The sequence below is a fragment of the Schistocerca americana genome, chromosome 2 (assembly GCF_021461395.2).
Source record: "Schistocerca americana isolate TAMUIC-IGC-003095 chromosome 2, iqSchAmer2.1, whole genome shotgun sequence".
Lineage (NCBI taxonomy): Eukaryota > Metazoa > Arthropoda > Insecta > Orthoptera > Acrididae > Schistocerca > Schistocerca americana.
The window spans coordinates 475,558,344-475,577,633 of NC_060120.1; the positions used below are offsets into that span (position 1 = coordinate 475,558,344).

The 19,290-nt window shown below is 43.0% G+C and overlaps 1 protein-coding gene across 1 annotated transcript in view; it reads left to right on the top strand.

Moving 5' to 3' along the window:
- LOC124595397 (H(+)/Cl(-) exchange transporter 7) overlaps positions 1–19,290 on the top strand; it is a 186,752-nt gene that overhangs the window by 97,727 nt on the left and 69,735 nt on the right. The window contains exons 8-9 of the mRNA XM_047134124.1: positions 12,658–12,817; positions 15,951–16,089. Of these exons, the coding sequence (XP_046990080.1) occupies positions 12,658–12,817; positions 15,951–16,089 (299 nt within the window). The remainder of the gene's footprint in view (positions 1–12,657; positions 12,818–15,950; positions 16,090–19,290) is intronic.

The following is a 19,290-nucleotide window of genomic DNA, read 5'->3' on the forward strand; positions in this document are numbered from 1 at the left end:
CAGAAACTAGCAAAATACACAAAGCAATCACTCATATAAATACATCGGCTACACCATTGCAATTTCATAACCACTTCTACAACCCTTTAGATCACACAACATCAACAGATACGAAGAAAGTAAATTCGAAAATGAAAACACTACATGGCAAGCACCCGTATCATCTAACACAGCCACACATCGATCAAGACGCATCCAACACATGGCTAAGAAAAGGCAAGATATACAGTGAGACGGAAGGATTCATGATTGCAATACAGGATCAAACAATAAACACCAGATATTACAGCAAGCATATTATTAAAGATCCCAATACCACAACAGATAAATGCAGACTTTGCAAACAACAAATAGAAACAGTAGATCACATCACAAGCGGATGTGCAATACTAACAAATGCAGAATACCCCAAAAGACATGACAATGTAGCAAAAATAATACATCAACAACTTGCCATACAACATAAACTAATAAAACAACACTTTCCCACATACAAGTATGCACCACAAAATGTACTGGAGAATAATGAATACAAATTATACTGGAACAGAACCATTATAACAGATAAAACACCACCACATAACAAACCTGACATCATACTCCCCAATAAAAAGAAGAAATTAACACAACTAATCGAAATATCCATACCCAATACAACAAATATACAGAAGAAAACAGGAGAAAAAATTGAAAAATACATCCAACTGGCTGAGGAAGTCAAGGACATGTGGCATCAGGATAAAGTTGACATTATACTGATTATACTATCAACTACAGGAGTCATACCACACAATATCCACCAGTATATCAAAGCAGTACAACTACATCCAAACTTATATATACAGCTACAGAAATCTGTAATCATTGATACTTGTCCAATTACCCGAAAGTTCCTAAATGTTATAACATATACCATACAGTTAAAAGGAAGTCGTGCTTGATCAAGGTCCGCGTCACTTTCCATTTTTAACCAGACATAACATCTGAGAAATAATAATAATAATAATAATGTACACTAAAATAGCTGGATCCCATTATGATGAAACTTAGTGAATATGATGGACTCAAGTTCTAATGATGACAAAAGATCAATTCTACCTTGGTCTTCAAGAAGGCTTCTCACTTCAAGTTAAGGCATATCAGTACTTAACTGTCTAATAAACTGATGAATGTTGTTAAATACACCCATTAGTTTGACATTAATAGTGAGCACCAGATTGCAGTAATAGAACTAGAGATGAATAATTAATGATGTGAATATAATAGAGGGAAACATTCCACATAGGAGAATTATATCTAAAGTCACAGATGATGTGACTTACCGAACGAAAGTGCTGGCAGGTCGATAGACACACAAACAAACAGAAACATACACATGAAATTCAAGCTTTCGCAACAAACTGTTGCCTCATCAGGAAAGGGGGAAGGAGAGGGAAAGACGAAAGGATGTAGAGGGTAAGGAGTCATTCCAATCCCGGGAGCGGAAAGACTTACCTTAGGGGGAAAGAAGGGGTATACACTCGCGCGCGCGCGCACACACACACACACACACACACACACACACACACACACACACACACACATCCATCCGCACATGCACAGACACAAGCAGACATTTGTAAAGGCAAAGAGTTTGGGCAGAGATGTCAGTCAAGGCGGAAGTACAGAGGCAAAGATGTTGTTGAAAGACAGGTGAGGTATGAGCGGCGGCAAATTGAAATTAGCGGAGATTGAGGCCTGGCGGGTAACGAGAAGAGAGGATATACTGAAGGGCAAGTTCCCATCTCCGGAGTTCTGACAGGTTGGTGTTAGTGGGAAGTATCCAGATAACCCGGACGGTGTAACACTGTGCCAAGATGTGCTGGCCGTGCACCAAGGCATGTTTAGCCACAGGGTGATCCTCATTACCAACAAACACTGTCTGCCTGTGTCCATTCTTGCGAATGGACAGTTTGTTGCTGGTCATTCCCACATAGAATGCGTCACAGTGTAGGCAGGTCAGTTGGTAAATCACGTGGGTGCTTTCACACGTGGCTCTGCCTTTGATTGTGTACACCTTCCAGGTTACAGGACTGGAGTAGGTGGTGGTGGGAGGGTGCATGGGACAGGTTTTACACCAGGGGCAGTTACAAGGGTAGGAGCCAGAGGGTAGGGAAGGTGGTTTGGGGATTTCATAGGGATGAACCAAGAGGTTACGAAGGTTAGGTGGACGGCGGAAAGACACTCTTGGTGGAATGGGGAGGATTTCATGAAGGATGGATCTCATTTCAGGGCAGGATTTGAGGAAGTTGTATCCCTGCTGGAGAGCCACATTCAGAGTCTGATCCAGTCCCGGAAAGTATCCTGTCACAAGTGGGGCACTTTTGTGGTTCTTCTGTGGGAGGTTCTGGGTTTGAGGAGATGAGGAAGCGGCTCTTGTTATTTGCTTCTGTACCAGGTCGGGAGGGTAGCTACGGGATGCGAAAGCTGTTTTCAGGTTGTTGGCGTAATGGTTCAGGGATTCCGGACTGGAGCAGATTCGTTTGCCACGAAGACCTAGGTTGTAGGGAAGGGACCGTTTGATGTGGAATGGGTGGCAGCTGTCATAATGGAGGTACTGTTGCTTGTTGGTGGGTTTGATGTGGACGGACATGTGAAGCTGGCCATTGGACAGGTGGAGGTCAACGTCAAGGAAAGTGGCATGGGATTTGGAGTAGGACCAGGTGAATCTGATGGAACCAAAGGAGTTGAGGTTGGAGAGGAAATTCTGGAGTTCTTCTTCACTGTGAGTCCAGATCATGGAGATGTCATCAATAAATCTGTACCAAATTTTCTCAGGCTTGTCTGACATTTGGCATTACCCCCAAAGGCCTCACACTTAAAGTTCCCATCTCTGGTTGTAATCCTTCTTTCCATCAGTCCCTATACCAGTTCCAAACTGAACAATCCATTGCCCTCACCCACCTAATCCTTCACCTACACATCAACTCAGCCAATGAACACACCCGTCAACTCCTGTCCTTATTAAAAGTCCTCAATCTTTTCTCTCCCACATCCACACCGGCTGTTCAGAGCATCCTCCTACAGGCCATTCGCAAATTAGAACAGCATGCCACCCTCCACCTCAAAAAACTATCCAATCTCCTGGTTTCCCACCTCCGGAAAGGCAACTCACTCACCCTTCGCAACCTTTCCAGCAAACCTCAACCTCCTCCTCATTGCACACCCACCCAGTCTCTCCCATCTACTCAATCTCCCACTTCCAGTTCCACTTCCCCCAAAACCTCAAAATTCCAATCAACACAATCTGGAACCACAACACCCTAATTCAGTAGTTAACCTTTCCTCCAAACCTCTTTCCCAATCCGAAACCTCTGTCCTATCCAAAGGCCTCACCTTCAGCCCCACTCCCAGATTCAACCAAACAGCCCTTGTCAAAGATTTACTGTCCTACACCCGTACTCTCTGCTGGAAATATCACTTTGCCGCGAAGAAAAATGATCCTAATCCTACTCCTAATGGTCCAACTCCCCAAGACACTATCCAGATTGAACCCTGTCTAGAACAGTTCCGTCCTCTGTCACAGCGGGACCCACCTCCTCTTCCTCAAAATCACCCTCTCCAAACTTTCCAGGAATTTCTGACTTCCAGCCTTGCCTCTCAATCCTTCTTAAAAAACCTTAATCCTACTCCCAACGTCACCACTGCTGAAGCCCAGGCTATCTGTGATCTGAAGGCTGACCGATCCATTGTCATTCTTCCGGCGGACAAGGGTTCCACAACCGTGGTACTTGATCGTCGGGAGTATGTGGCTGAGGGACTGCGTCAGCTTTCAGACAACACTACATACAAAGTTTGCCAAGGTAATCCCATTCCTGATGTCCAGGCGGAGCTTCAAGGAATCCTCAGAACCTTAGGCCCCCTACAAAACCTTTCACCTGACTCCATCAACCTCCTGACCCCACCAACACCCCGCACCCCTACCTTCTTCCTAAAATTCACAAACCCAATCATCCCGGCCGTCCCATTGTAGCTGGCTACCAAGCCCCCACAGAACGTATCTCTGCCTACGTAGATCAACACCTTCAACCCATTACATCCAGTCTCCCATCCTTCATCAAAGACACCAACCACTTTCTCGAACGCATGGAATCCCTACCCAGTCTGTTACCCCCCGGAAACCATCCTTGTAACCATTGATGCCACTTCCTTATACACAAATATTCCGCACGTACAGGGCCTCACTGCGATGGAGCACTTCCTTTCACGCCGATCACCTGCCACCCTACCTAAAACCCCTTTCCTCATTACCCTAGCCAGCTTCATCCTGACCCACAACTTCTTCACTTTTGAAGGCCAGACATACCAACAATTAAAGGGAACAGCCATGGGTACCAGGATGGCCCCCTCGTACGCCAACCTATTCGTGGGTCGCTTAGGGGAAGCCTTCTTGGTTACCCAGGCCTGCCAACCCAAAGTTTGGTACAGGTTTATAGATGACATCTCACAGTGAAGAACAACTCCAGAATTTCCTCTCCAACCTCAACTCCTTTGGTTCCATCAGATTCACCTGGTCCTAATCCAAATCCCATGCCACTTTTCTTGACGTTGAACTCCATCTGTCCAATGGCCAGCTTCACATGTCCGTCCACATCAAACCCACCAACAAGCAACAGTACCTCCATTATGACAGCTGCCACCCATTCCACATCAAACGGTCCATTCCCTACAACCTAGGTCTTCGTGGCAAACGAATCTGCTCCAGTCCAGAATCCCTGAACCATTACACCAACAACCTGAAAACAGCTTTCGCATCCCGTAACTACCCTCCCGACCTGGTACAGAAGCAAATAACAAGAGCCACTTCCTCATCTCCTCAAACCCAGAACCTCCCACAGAAGAACCACAAAAGTGCCCCACTTGTGACAGTATACTTTCCGGGACTGGATCAGACTCTGAATGTGGCTCTCCAGCAGGGATACAACTTCCTCAAATCCTGCCCTGAAATGAGATCCATCCTTCATGAAATCCTCCCCACTCCATCACAGGTGTCTTTCCGCCGTCCACCTAACCTTCGTAACTTCTTAGTTCATCCCTATGAAATCCCCAAACCACCTTCCCTACCCTCTGGCTCCTACCCTTGTGACCGCCCCCGGTGTAAAACCTGTCCCATGCACCCTCCCACCACCACCTACTCCAGTCCTGTAACCCAGAAGGTGTACACGATCAAAGGCAGAGCTACGTGTGAAAGCACCCACGTGATTTACCAACTGACCTGCCTACACTGTGATGCATTCTATGTGGGAATGACCAGCAACAAACTGTCCATTCGCATGAATTGGCACAGGCAGACAGTGTTTGTTGGTAATGAGGATCACCCTGTGGCTAAACATGCCGTGGTGCACGGCCAGCACATCTTGGCACAGTGTTACACCGTCCGGGTTATCTGGATACTTCCCACTAACACCAACCTGTCAGAACTCCGGAGATGGGAACTTGGCCTTCATTATATCCTCTCTTCTCATTACCCGCCAGGCCTCAATCTCCACTAATTTCAATTTGCCGCCGCTCATACCTCACCTGTCTTTCAACGACATCTTTGCCTCTGTGCTTCCACCTCGACTGACGTCTCTGCCCAAACTCTTTGCCTTTACAAATGTCTGCTTGTGTCTGTGTGTGTGTGTGTGTGTGTGTGTGTGTGTGTGTGTGTGTGTGTGTGTGTGTGTGTGTGTGTGTGTGTGTGCGCGCGCGCGCGCGAGTGTATACCCCTTCTTTCCCCCTAAGGTAAGTCTTTTCGCTCCCGGGATTGGAATGACTCCTTACCCTCTACACCCTTTCGTCTTTCCCTCTCCTTCCCTCTTTCCTGATGAGGCAACAGTTTGTTGCGAAAGCTTGAATTTCATGTGTATGTTTCTGTCTGTTTGTGTGTCTATCGACCTGCCAGCACTTTCGTTCGGTAAGTCACATCATCTGTGTTTTTAGATGAATAATTAAGTTATTTTCAGAGTAAGTCCATGAATACTCAGTGTATGGTGTCATTATGTAATAGCTCCTAAAACAAGTGTTCAGCCCCCTTTTACAAAGCAACAAATGTAAGCAAACACAAGCGAATGCACATTTGCAGACAATTTACGTGTTCACTACCATTTACTTGTATCTGTGAGCTAGCGGTTACACTTGAGGGAATGAAAGAGAACAACAGGTAACAAACGCAGCCTATGAATGCTACTTTATTGTTGTTTGGTGCTAATGATCGGCACATGGGATGCAACACTATATCCTTAGAGCAACGATACAAAGCTCTGAGATTCAGAGAGGATTATTTTGCAAAGTGAGACACTGTTTTTGACATAGTAAGCAAAACAACATAGGAAAGAAAGAATTTAGCTGCTTCAATCTGTAATAAATGTGAAATGCATGGAGGTTGTGCATTTGACACTGAATTGTGGCTACAATGTTCCTTAGCATTAGTCCAAAACTTTCCAAATATGTAGGCTGATGCTTTTCACTGCCTTCTCATGACAACTGAGGAGGGAATTTAAAAGCCCAACATTAATTACTGACAACCAACATAACCTGAAAAAAGACCAGCATTTACACTCTGGCTTTTAGTAACTGGTGGCATTTATGTTGGTGATTGTTTAATTTTAAATAGTTGCTATATAACAGATAGTTTATGATGTCTGCAGTGACATATCCAAAGCACTTCCAGAATATTATTGAAGTATGCAGAAGGAAGATAATGCTAGTAAAATATGGCTGATATATGAACTACACATACTACCTGTAACTTGCACTATTGATAAAATCTGCCATTTAATTTCTTAGAGGACAACTAATGTACTCTCAGGTAAATCATTTTTATTTATCATCAGAAATCTCTAACATAACCGTGGTGTATCAGCTATGTCATTACAGATGCTGTCAATGCAGGCAACAAGAATGGTCAGGTCTTTTGTATAGTTTTAATTTTTATCAGCGTAATAGGTACATATATGCACGAAGACAAAGGAATTACTGACATTGGCTGTGAGAGGGCATTGGTTGAAATCAATGGGGAAGTTGAAAATTTGTGTTGGACTGGTATTCGAACCTGGGCCTGCTGCTTACTAAGCAGATATTCTGACCATTTAGCCACCCCAACACAGTGGTCATTGCAACTGCAAGGATTATCCTAGCACGCCTCCTGTCAGACAAAAGTTCTCAACCTATTCACACACCACTAATGTAATGCCGTTTACCCATTATCCTCATTACTCATGGCATTTTGCGCATTCCTGTAACAGTTCTAGCCTGTTGTGCATCTGCACTGAAGAGATCATTGTTCGTCTCACCTTATATATTCATTCTCTGTATTAGTAGAGAATGGATAAGTTGGGAATTTGCATCTGACTAGAGGTGTGCTAGGGTAGTCCATGCAGTAGCAATGACCACTGTATCTGGATCACTCAGTGGTCAGGGCATCAGCCTAGTAAGCACGATTCTGGGGTTCGAATCCCAGTCCAGCACAGATTTTCACCTTTCCCCAATGGTTTCAATCAATGCTCACTTGCAGCCAATATCTGTAATTCCTGTGTGTCTTAATTCCTAATGACTACTGGATGAAAATGGTGGCTGCCCTTTATGACATGTCCAAAAGAACAGGACATCACATATATGCGCTGTTTACTTTAGGGGAAATCAGTTGTGCTTTTTCTTTTTTAATAAAAGGAATTACAAAGCCCGTGCTTATTCACTCTTTTCCCACCTTATGCAAGCATAAAATGAATTCGTCTTTCTCGTGTCACCAATAGGACCTTTGAGTGCTTCAACCATTTTCTGCCAGTCATATTTATTTTCCTTCAGCATTTGTGCTATGGATCTCTTGGATCCTAGAAGCACAATCGTATCTATTTTTTTCTTCAGCTACATTAAATTCTCTTTGGACCATCCATCATCACACAACTTGATGACAATGACAACGAAAGTAGGCAAGATAGCAGACTAAAGCTTTCTCTACTACTAGCACTGAAGTGGAGAAGAGTCAAACTTTTTCAGTGTTTGATTGGTTTACTGAAAGACAGACAACCAGCAGAGCATGAGCAAACACAAGCAAATACGAACCGAATATAATGAATGTTATTCACTCATGAGCATCTAGCTTTACACCAGAGAGAATTCTCATTTGCTGTTGCATATATGCTATTGTCCTCTTCATTGTAAAGGGGGTTTAAAGTGATCATTAAAATCAGGAAGAAAGTAGCTTCAAAGAAACCTCTACGATATTTGGTATTACTACTGCTCTTTCACCCCAATCCCCTCCCCCCTGCAAATCTTTAAGCAGTAGTACCTTATTTACATTTAATATCAGTATAACAAGGTTCAAGATGAAAATCAAACAATCAAAAATCCAGGATAGAATGTAACAATATTATGAAAAGGGAAGTTGCTACTCACCATATAGCAGAGATGCTGAGTTGCAGATAGGCACAATGAAGAGAAATTCACACTTAAAGCTTTCGGCCAATGGCCTTCGTCAACAATAAACACACATATGCGTGCGCACACACTCACTCACTTACCCACACAAATGCAACTCACTCACACAAATGCAACTCACACACACAACTGCAACTCACACACACAACTGCAGTCTCAGGCATCTGAAACCCCACTGGTCAGATGTGTATAATGATCAGAAAGAGATAAGCGGGTATGAAACTGAATGACCTTACACTTGACAGGACAAGTGTAGAATATGGTTTATTGCTTGTTTCTCTGTAGCTCTCGGGGGGGAAAGACAACTCATTTATGTCGTTCATCCCTGGTTATGAAACTACAGATACCATATGATGTGATGCAGTACTCTTGTTTCACTGCAATTAAAAATTAATTTGAGAAAATGAATATTTATGTTCTGATTTGACATTGTTTTTAACTTACCCAAAGGACACTATCATTACTGAAAATGATTTTGGGTATTACAAGAGAGTTTGCTAATATGAGAAAGCTAGACTCTGACTAAAGTAAATGCTCAGTTCTGTTGGCAAGTCTAAGAACTTTGTTCTCGCATTGTCTAAGCCATAGAGCAGCAACAATAAGACCATTACAGTGCTGGATTAGGTCCAGAATCCTTGATTCATTTAAAAGTGTTGAATTTAAAGTTTTTGGAGTGTATGTGCTTGTAGGGCTTTAATGTTGATTTTCATGTGATCTCTCTCCCCCCCCCCCCCCCCCCCTGCCCTCTCTCTCTCTCTCTCTCTCTCTCTCTCTCTCTCTCTCTCTCTCTCTCTCTCTCTCTCTCTCTCCTCTGAACCGCGTAACTATGAGGTTGGTTAGTATTTTAGAGTAAGATGGTTTGTTCCTGTTTTGCGACAACCATGGGTATCCTAATAAGTGACAATTCTGAACTTTGGGACACTGTATCTCATATTGGAGGGAGGGGGTCATTTCATATTTCCACACTAACTGCTGGATTCAGGCTCATATTTTTACTAAGTGGTTTGACAATTTTGTGAAGCCATCTGGTGGTGATCTTGTTGTGCTAACACTTGATGAGCATGATATTACATTTGTGCAACACAGAAAGCAAGATATACCCCTGTCCACACATCACATCTTTATCGACCCATCCCATGCATAAAATACAGCCTTTTGTGTGGAGTTCATGAGACATTTAAAACACATTATCTCAAAGAAATGGAAACCTGGTGGGCAAATAAACCAGGTCGGCAAATAATCCAGGTCAAGTATCAACCTCATTTTTTATTATGAGGTTATTTAGAGTGCCTATTTGAGAGCAATAACAGTGCAAAATGTTATAAGTGGCCTCCAGGAAATGACTTCCTATTTAACAGGCATTTACTTAGATTCAATGAATTTGCAATACACCAGGAGTTTGACATGCAAGATGCAAACAATGCAGTAAATGTAAGCCCTGATGGTATATGACCAGCTGTCAAAATCAGCAAGCCACATCAAAAGCCACTAGATCTAGTAAAATCAGCATGTTTTGAATCTGTTAAGTAGGTAACATTGTCTCCATACAGGGAACATTTGAAGCAATTGAAAGAGGAGAAAACTGCAGCAGAATCAAAGGAAACAGAAGCGGAAGTTTTGTTCTTGAAAAAGACAAGACATAAGAACACTCTTCCAGTTATACAAATTTAATTGAGGACAGAGCTTCAGATGTGCAGTCTGAAGAAGAAGAAGAAGAAGAAGAAGAAGAAGAAGAAGAAGAAGAAGATGATGATAATGGATACATATTCTACAGGGGTCGTTTACGTGAAGACTAACATAGAAAAATAGAGTGCACAGAATGCTATTCTTGAAGAATTTGAACCTCCCCCCCTTCCCCCCCTTCTCCCTCTCCCTCTCTCTCTCTCTCTCTCTCTCTCTCTCTCTCTCTCTCTCTCTCTCTCTCTCTCTCTCTCTCCATCTTTTGTGTGCTCTGACTGCATTTATTTTGCACAATGAATATGGGAAATGTTGGAGAGGTAGTAAGGAAATGAATAATCTTATTTTGGGGTTTACCTGTGTGATTTTGGTTGATATCAAGTGTTTCCTCTTACTATCGCCTATTAAGACACCATTCCTATTTCAATTCAAAATTATTTGTTTATGATTTTTTTCAGATTTGCACATGTTAAGTAGCATGAATTTAATAAATAAAATTGTTAAGTACAGTGATGATATGAAGATTTACAATTAACAAACGTACAGTATTACCAAATGTTGTAACGTAAAATGGATTAGTGAGATGAAAGTTTCACATCATGGATGAGACTATTATGAGGTCTATGCACCACTAGCATCAGTTACCTGCCTCATCCAATGAGACGTGGAGGAGGTCAGCCTCTGAAAATGTGCTTCATCATTTGTGAGACCCTCCCATGTATCAAACAATAGGACCAGGGCCACTATAAGCTCAAGGGACACTTCATTTTGGTCCACAGATTTTCAATGGGATAAAGTCTGACACTTGATCAGGTAAATGTCAGACTGTTGATTACTGTTGCTGAATGATTAGACTTGTGTGAACCGGTGAGTGGTCCTGCTGGAACTTGATCATTTCACTGGGACAGTGCACTGAAACCATTATGCTGGACAAGTGCCAGGACGCTCTCTCTTGGGACCTTTGTATGATGAAACATACATTTTGGCATACCTTGGCTATCTTCATGTTATTCTTGCAGCTGATCAACAGTGCAGTGTAAAAAATAAAATGGTATTGAGATGACACAAACCTTAATTGTGTCCAAGGAAATCCAGATCTTCAAACACTGGCACCCGACCACAACATAACTGTAAAGCTCTGCTCTTATTTGTATATTCAAGGCAGAAATGTCTTGGCATTTCAAACAGTTTACAGTGTGATGGTGTAGGTATAAAAATGTGGTAATTATATTACAGTACAGAAAATAAAAAAAAGTCTATAAGCCAAATCATTGCAGTAAGAAGGGAACAAATACTGTGAAATGCTGCTGCTGTTGCCAGTGTGCATTGCATTCCCACTGGTGCAAGCTGTACACAGCTGAAGGACCCGAGCATATTTAGATGTGCCGAACAGTTTTGTTTTGTCAACTGCACCTTTTTAGAAGTGAAAAGGCTTATCCAGTAAGTGAACCCTCTTCGTCCTTAGATACCTTCAGTGTCTGTCAGATCTGTCATTTATAAGGAACTGTTATATTACTGTGACAGAATCTGAGATTGCACTGTAGTATACTAATATTAAGAATCACATTGAACCGTGCACACATTTTCAAGCATAAACCAAACTTGACATATAACCCCCCCCCCCCCCCCCCCCCCCACACACACACACACACACACACATAAAGATGATGATGATGATGATGATGATGATGTCTCATACTCCGAGGAGTGTAGGAGATGATGCTGGAAACGCGCACCGCCGTCTAGGCGAGGTGCTAGTGGAGGTGGTTTGCCATTGCCTTATTGGGCATTCAGGAATTTTGTAGCTCCAGCACAATTTTCAAATGCCTTGAACAATTATCCAATTACCCATTGCTAAATCAATGGTTCTTTACTCTATCATTATCCTCCCAACAAAGGTGGGTCCTCTTCTGTAGGACTTGACTGGCAGGAGTAAGTGAAAGGAGTCTCTCAGCTCTTGGACATATCTGCTCATGCCTGTCACCATCACTACATCTCCACCATTCAAAGAAATGAGAAAAAAGTTGAAAATATTAGTCCCCTTCAAAGGTATTACACATGCAGCTCTACAATGTTTTTACTCCATCCAAACAGTAAGCATCACAAATATGTAGGGCTCCATTGCTGTTGACAGTCCCGATTCCTCGACTGCTTACCTCTATCACTTTTTTGTACGTGTGTGTGTCTTATGGGGCATATTGTAGTTTCATTCAGAGAATAGTTTCATTCTAAGTAAATAAGTAACTGTAATTTGTATGAGAGGAGGGAGGTAAAAATATAGCAGTCAAGATTTAGATTTTTTGTGATTTGCATAAATATTTTACAGCAAATGTTAGAATGATTCCTGACAGAGAATAGTTCCTTCCACATTGTTAATGGATAATTCAGTCTTTTTCTTCTAATCTGGAAATTCATATTTATGCCAAAATTGTTGAAGTTTTGCTTATTGACACAGCTTAATATGACAGAGACTCAGAAAATGTAAAATTCTTGTGCTGTTACTAATTGTAAACTTTGTTACAGGTGAACTGACATATTCTGGTCTTCTGAATTTTGGGAAGTTTGAAAATATTTCGTATGAAATGACTGAACTACTGATTTTTGTTGTTATGGGAATTATTGGTGGTTTGCTGGGATCTCTCTTCAACCACATCAATTACAAACTCACAGTTTTTCGCATGAGGTAAATGTGTCTGTAATCAGTTGTGTAGAGCTTGTTATCTATTACGAACTAACTGGGAGAAAGGCAACCACTGACGTAGTGATGATTGATATATGGTGCTTATTAACAAATATCATCACACACACACACACACACACACACACACACACACACACACACACACACACACACACTACTTGCTTTCTAGCTACTGCTGTGTGTGTGTGTGTGTGTGTGTGTGTGTGTGTGTGTGTGTATTTTCCAATCACTGAAATAGTTTTACGTATCCTCTGAACGCAGGGAATCCCCAACAATCAGTCTTTCCTTCTCATCCCGTATGGTAAGTACAGTAAGTCTCCCCTGACCTGCGGTTCTGGGTGACTTTATCAACATCTACCTCTTTTCGTAGACCTCTCCAGTCCTTTTGCTTCACCCTTCTTCCTTCCTCTTCAGCCCTTCTGCCTGAAGGAGGAGCCACTTGGTGAGGACGTGTAGGTGAAGGGTAGATAATAATTACCAGGATGGTTTGAGCGGGGGACTGGTGATATGGAAAATGACAGGAGAGCAACAAAGATGAGAGTAAGTCTACAGAAGTGGGAAAGGGTCTAGTGGAGGTTTCGGCAAGGACAATTGCAGGAATAGATTATCTGCTGGAGAACTCCTGCAGCATATATAGAGGATTCATCTGGAAATCTTTCACCTCTGAAAGATTCGTTCATATACAAAAAAACACAGACTGACAAAAAGAATAGAGCACTGAGTAGGGAAGGAGGAAACAAAATTAAAACGTCCGGGGTTGAGAGGATATGTAACATTATTTCAGTGATTGGAAAATTGAGTGAAATTTACAAAGAACTTACCAGTATGTGCCCACTTATCAGTATAATGTTACCTCACCTCTGGCCTGAACACTTGCACTGATTCAGTTGGGGAGGTTATCATAAATCCATTGTATCCACTCCTGAAGCAAGTCTGTTGTAACTGGTGCTGGATATCCAAGATACTGACACTGAGACAGAGTTGACACTGAGCTGGTCTCACACATGTTCTGTCGGGACAGATCTGCAGATATTGCTAACTGTGGAAGTATCTCAGTATCATATACACAGTTTGTAGAGATATGGGTCATATGTGGACAGGCACTGTCCATATGATAAGTGGTACCATTATATTGTTGTATGATGGGTAACATATGAGGACACAGTACCTCTGTAACATAGAAACCTACCATTGTGCCATCAGCGCTCCCTCTGTAACTACCAGTTGCCACCTGAAGTTGTATCTGATGGCTCCTCATACCATGATGCCAGCAGTAACACCACTATGCCTCTCAAAAACATTAGAAGAGGGGGATTTCTCCCTATGTCATTGCCATACTCGTTGCTATGGTCATCTGAGGTAATGCAAAACTCTGATTCATCGCTGAATACAGTGCAACACCACTCAGCAGTATGTGTGTCCTAGTCATGGCACTGTTCCAGATGCAGCCATCTGTGTTGTGTTAATGGCAGGCTATGCATAGGACGGTAGTCTGACTGCTGCTAGTGTGAGGTGACTCAGAATATTGCATGGAGCTCATTGGTTGTTTTCAGATGGCAGGTGCAGATGTGAAGATGTTACAGTGTGCTTTCTGCCCAATATAGTAGTCAGACATGATCGACCAAAACATTGATGGCAAGTATGCCTGCCCTGACATTCCCAAGCAGTCCAACATGGGGCCACTGTTACTTACTAATGCCCAACAACTCTGGATATTGCATGATTTGACCAACCAGGCAAATGAAGACCCTTTTCAAGAGGCCAACTTCAAACTCTGTAAGCTGTTGATGACACTATCTCACAAGAGTACACAGCACCTCCGTGTTCTTCAGTGATCACTCATCTGACACTGTTCACACCCCTTATATACCCTACCAGACCTAGCAACAGTATTGAACACGAACACCTTCGGTGCACTCGTTGACTGTTCCACCTGTTAAAGAGAATTGCAACTCAACTGGCTATATATTCACTAATGGTGTGGGTACCTGCATGAAATTACACTGATCAACAGTGGAACAATGGTAACTAAAACTACAGCATTGATAATGGCTGTGTAGCAACAAAGACAGAGATAAACTTAACAGTAAAAAAATCTTGGACCTGTAGATCATTTATGCCAAACAACAGTAAAATTAGACATGGAAAATAAATCCCCAAACTACAGACCTGAAAATGGCTTTTATTAAAAGTCAGATGCAAAATTTAAGTAATTCCAACATTGTGTTAGTATCAGGGGCAGCAACTCAATATATTTGCAATTTATTAATTAGGATTTCCATCAGAGTTGCATATAATATTTTTATTTGTGACTAGTTTCAAACACTTTCTTTCATTTTCAAACCCTTACCTATATTTGTAAAGTTCACCCTTCAGATTACATATTTTTCTACATCAGATCAATATAACAAAAGTTATTTGTGTGTCTTGCGATTGTCTTGGTACATTAAAAATTCAGTAGGCATGTTTAGTTGTTTGTCTATGAAATAACTTACTTGGAAGACTGTGTAAAGAAAGTAATATTGTACACTATGGATAAATAATGAGGTTGAACTGTTTTAAGGAGACTGACTGCGGGAGCATCTGTCATCCTGATGTTTTATGTGGTTTCCCCAAATTACCTTGGGCAAATACTGGACAAATACTGATATTGTTCCTATTGTAAGGCTATAGCTTACTACCTATTTCACTCATTTCATACTGGACATGTAAGAGTGCAGGTAAATTAAAATAATTGTTTCTCTTTTCTTGAAGTGCAATACCACAATATGTCCAATATCCTTGTAAAGGTAACCAACAGATGAATACTGCTCTTACTACTACCCCTCACTGAAGTAGTGGATGATGCAAATATTTATGATAACATAATTCTAGCTTATATAACAGCATATTTTCTACTGAATTTAAACTGCATAGGAAATGGTAAAGACTGAATGAAGGAATGTAATGTTCCAATAATCTTTATAGCTCTAGCTAAAGTGGATCAATATTTTCATTCTGCAATAACAATTTTTGAATATGAAATGTATTTAAAAAACAATTTTTAAAAATTATTTGTGTTTATTTGTTATATTCCAAATGTCCTCATTAAAACAAAACCTGCAAAAATTTACAGGTACTTACCATACAGATCACTGAAGGTCGTAGAAGCAGCAATAGTTGCCATGTTCACTGCAACTGTGGGCTTCTTAATGATTTATCTTATAAATGATTGCAAACCATTGGGTCAAGATCCTACAAAACATCCAATGACGGTATGTAACTGATAAAGTGGATAAGTGACTGGATAAACTTGGTTTCATTACATAGTAGTTGTCTGCAAATGATACCATTACCAGAAGATGAAAATGTTAACTGGCATATTGTGAATCAGGAATATTGGAAACAATTGTTCAGCTAATGAGCTTGGCCTCTGTTCTGCCTGTGGGTGAGTTGCTTCTCACATCTAGAGAATAGTCACTGAATTTCTATTGCCCCCCTGTTAGTTTCTCCATCCAGTTCTCTTGCACATCCCCCCGTCAGGCACACATCACACCAGTAGAAACACATTCCTTTTTGATTTAGAGGCTTCACACCTTCCCGATTTCAATTATTGCTTTGTGATAACTGCTAGAAAATTTGAGCAAATTCTCCAAGTTAAATAATGCCAGCAGTTTTCTTAAAAATGTATCAGTTTGTCATTCACACTTACTGCCAAAGAATAGACCACTCCTGAATTTTATTGTATATCAATGCAAATAAACGTGTAGTTTTGAGAATTTTCAGAAGTTGTCATTGTTCTGTGCATAATCTAATTTTTAGCAAATTCATATTTGTAATTTAGTTACTGTAGCAGATATTACATCTAGCTTTCCCTTAAAGAGGGGTATATAATGTTTACATTTATCATAAATTAAATCTATTTTCGAGTTTGCTAATAACTATAATTAACCTCTAGCTTTCCGGTAAAGAGGGGTATATAATGTTTACATTTATCATAAATTAAATCTATTTTCGAGTTTGCTAATAACTATAATTAACCTCTCCCCCAGGGGGCTCACGGTTCTTTTGTGAGTTTGTGTATGGCACACAAGGGGCCTCCAAGCGATTGCAGCACATTCATTGCTCCTGGGCTGCATTTCCTTCCCTGTGCCTCTCCCTCTTTGTCCTCATTCCTCCCCCTCCGACACCTCCTTTCCCTCTCTTGGTGTTCCTTGGCTATCTGCCTCGTTTCCTTTATTCCTTATGGATTTGTTCCCCTTGCTTTTTCTCTGGCATCCTTCCTTTTTGGCATTTTTGGTCCCCCTGGGGATTTGACCTTCACTTCTAAATTCTCTCACTGTAGTGTGAGACATTTCGGAAAGAATTCCCTCCCTAGCATCTAGGCATGGCTTCCTCATCCCCCTTCCTTCGCCTCTTCCTTGCCTGCCATAGCCCCCTCTGCCCTGCTAAGTCACCAGCACATGGAGCCAGTCCGTTTGGTGAGGCCATTATATACCCATCTGGCTGAGCCCTCTGACAGCACAGGGATCACCCTTCTGATACGTGAGCTGTTGCCTCCCCCTGTATACCTAGGAGAGGTTGCTTGTGATTCTGGAGCATTGGAACTACCCTCCGTTACCTGTGACCCCTCTGGGGACAGGTTTGAGGTTTTACGTCAATCCCTTTTTGCTCAATCGTGGGCTGACTCATGGAAGGCTACCCCCTGTCTAATGAAGCTATCAAGGAGACTCTTGCCATTCTTCTCTCTGTTTCTCCTGATGGGAATCTACCATCCTGTGCCATTTTAGTATTGACCATACTAGGTTGACCAAAGGGGTTATAAGCTGCAATGAGCCAAGCCTCGCCACCCCCTCCCACCCCTCACCCCCCCCCCCCCCCCCCCCCCCCCCTTCATCAATCAAGGTGATCTTTATTTTGCTGGACTGCCCCTGCGTTTTGGTTCTTCACACTACACAATTAATATGCCCTCACACCTTCCCTGTCTTGAGTGGTATTGGACGACTCTCACATGGTTACACCTCTCCTCAGTTTTCTTCTTGAAAGTGGTTTGTACTCTCAGGAATTTTCCTCTGGCATTTGAGATCCTCAGTTAGTGTAGGTGTTGGTTATTGAGGCCTTGATCCTGCCTTCACACCGGCCAGGTTCTCCCCATCTTTCCCCTACATTTTGTTTATTCTGCTGTGCTATTTTGTTTCCCCTTTCCTTGTAGCTTCTTCCTCTGTTGTTGTCCCCATTGTATCTTAATAATGGTATGGCATAATGTGGGTGTTACGACAGTTTGGTAGCTGTGCTGGTGCCCCACTGCACCTCTGCTCTCCCTGTTTCCAACCACTCCTCTCCTGTTCTCTCTCCTCTTCCTTCTACACTGATGTCCTGTTTTCTCTCTCTGTTTGCACATTATCTTTTGTGGTGGCGTTCATAGCGACAAACAATTCGCTGTAGAAACGGCTTACGAAGTCACCGCCACACTTTTAATAGCGGGCCGACCGGTCCGCTGGAACAGTGAACAGAAAGATGAAAACCCAAACACTCTGATTAAATAAAAGTCGGTACTTATCTTTATTAACGAAGATACAGAAACAGTAGTGAACTCCGTGTCTACAGAATTCTGTCTAGTTCGAGTCGGAGCGGCTAGGTCAGCGTCGGTTGACGACAAACAACAACTCTGCTGCGATGAACACACAACTGACTAGCAAGTACACAATTCGGTGGCGAGTATACAACTGAGCGGCGCATACAGAACTGTCCTAGCGCTCGCGACTGCAGTGCTTAAGAACCCAGAAGCCAGCGGTGGCGCGCGCAGACTTGCGGCGATTTCCTGTCTCGCTGGCGCTGCTTATGCGGACGGCATCCGGACTTTGATGCTGCCAACCTTTTGGCAGCGGGCTCGGGTGGCATTACTGGCTAGGATATAACACTCCTCCCCCCCAAATCGCCGCACCGTCGTTGAATAATGACATGGCGAGCGTCGACGGCGGGGGAGGGGTCTGGCCGCAGGCGTAGCGGACGAGAGCGGGGCGGAGATTGTTGTCGGAGGCAGTCCCCGGTCCGCACCCCAGCATTGGCTGCGCGGGGCCTCGGGAAACACCGACTGAAAACCGAGGTCAGGGTGCACACCTGTGACCACGGGCGCAGCTTCTGGTACTGGACGCGACGGGGCGTCGGGACCCACGAAGAGAGGCAGTGTCTCCTGACGCTGCGTCGACGGCTGCTGAGTGGGCGCCGGACAAGGCGCTGCGGTGTCAGACTCCTTGGGGGAGCCCAAGGAAAGCGGCGGCAGGACAGGCTGCACAGCCACCGCTTGGGAAGGCGGCCCGGCTGAGGGGTCGACGTCCATCAGCTCCGAAGGCGGTGGCGACTGAAGAGGGACCGCAGGCGCCGGAGCGACCACCTGGGGCGCTCCCGGATGAAGCTGCGCGGGAGGCATCAACGGGACGGGCTGTCGGCGTGGTAGCGGCGACGGCTGCTGCTGC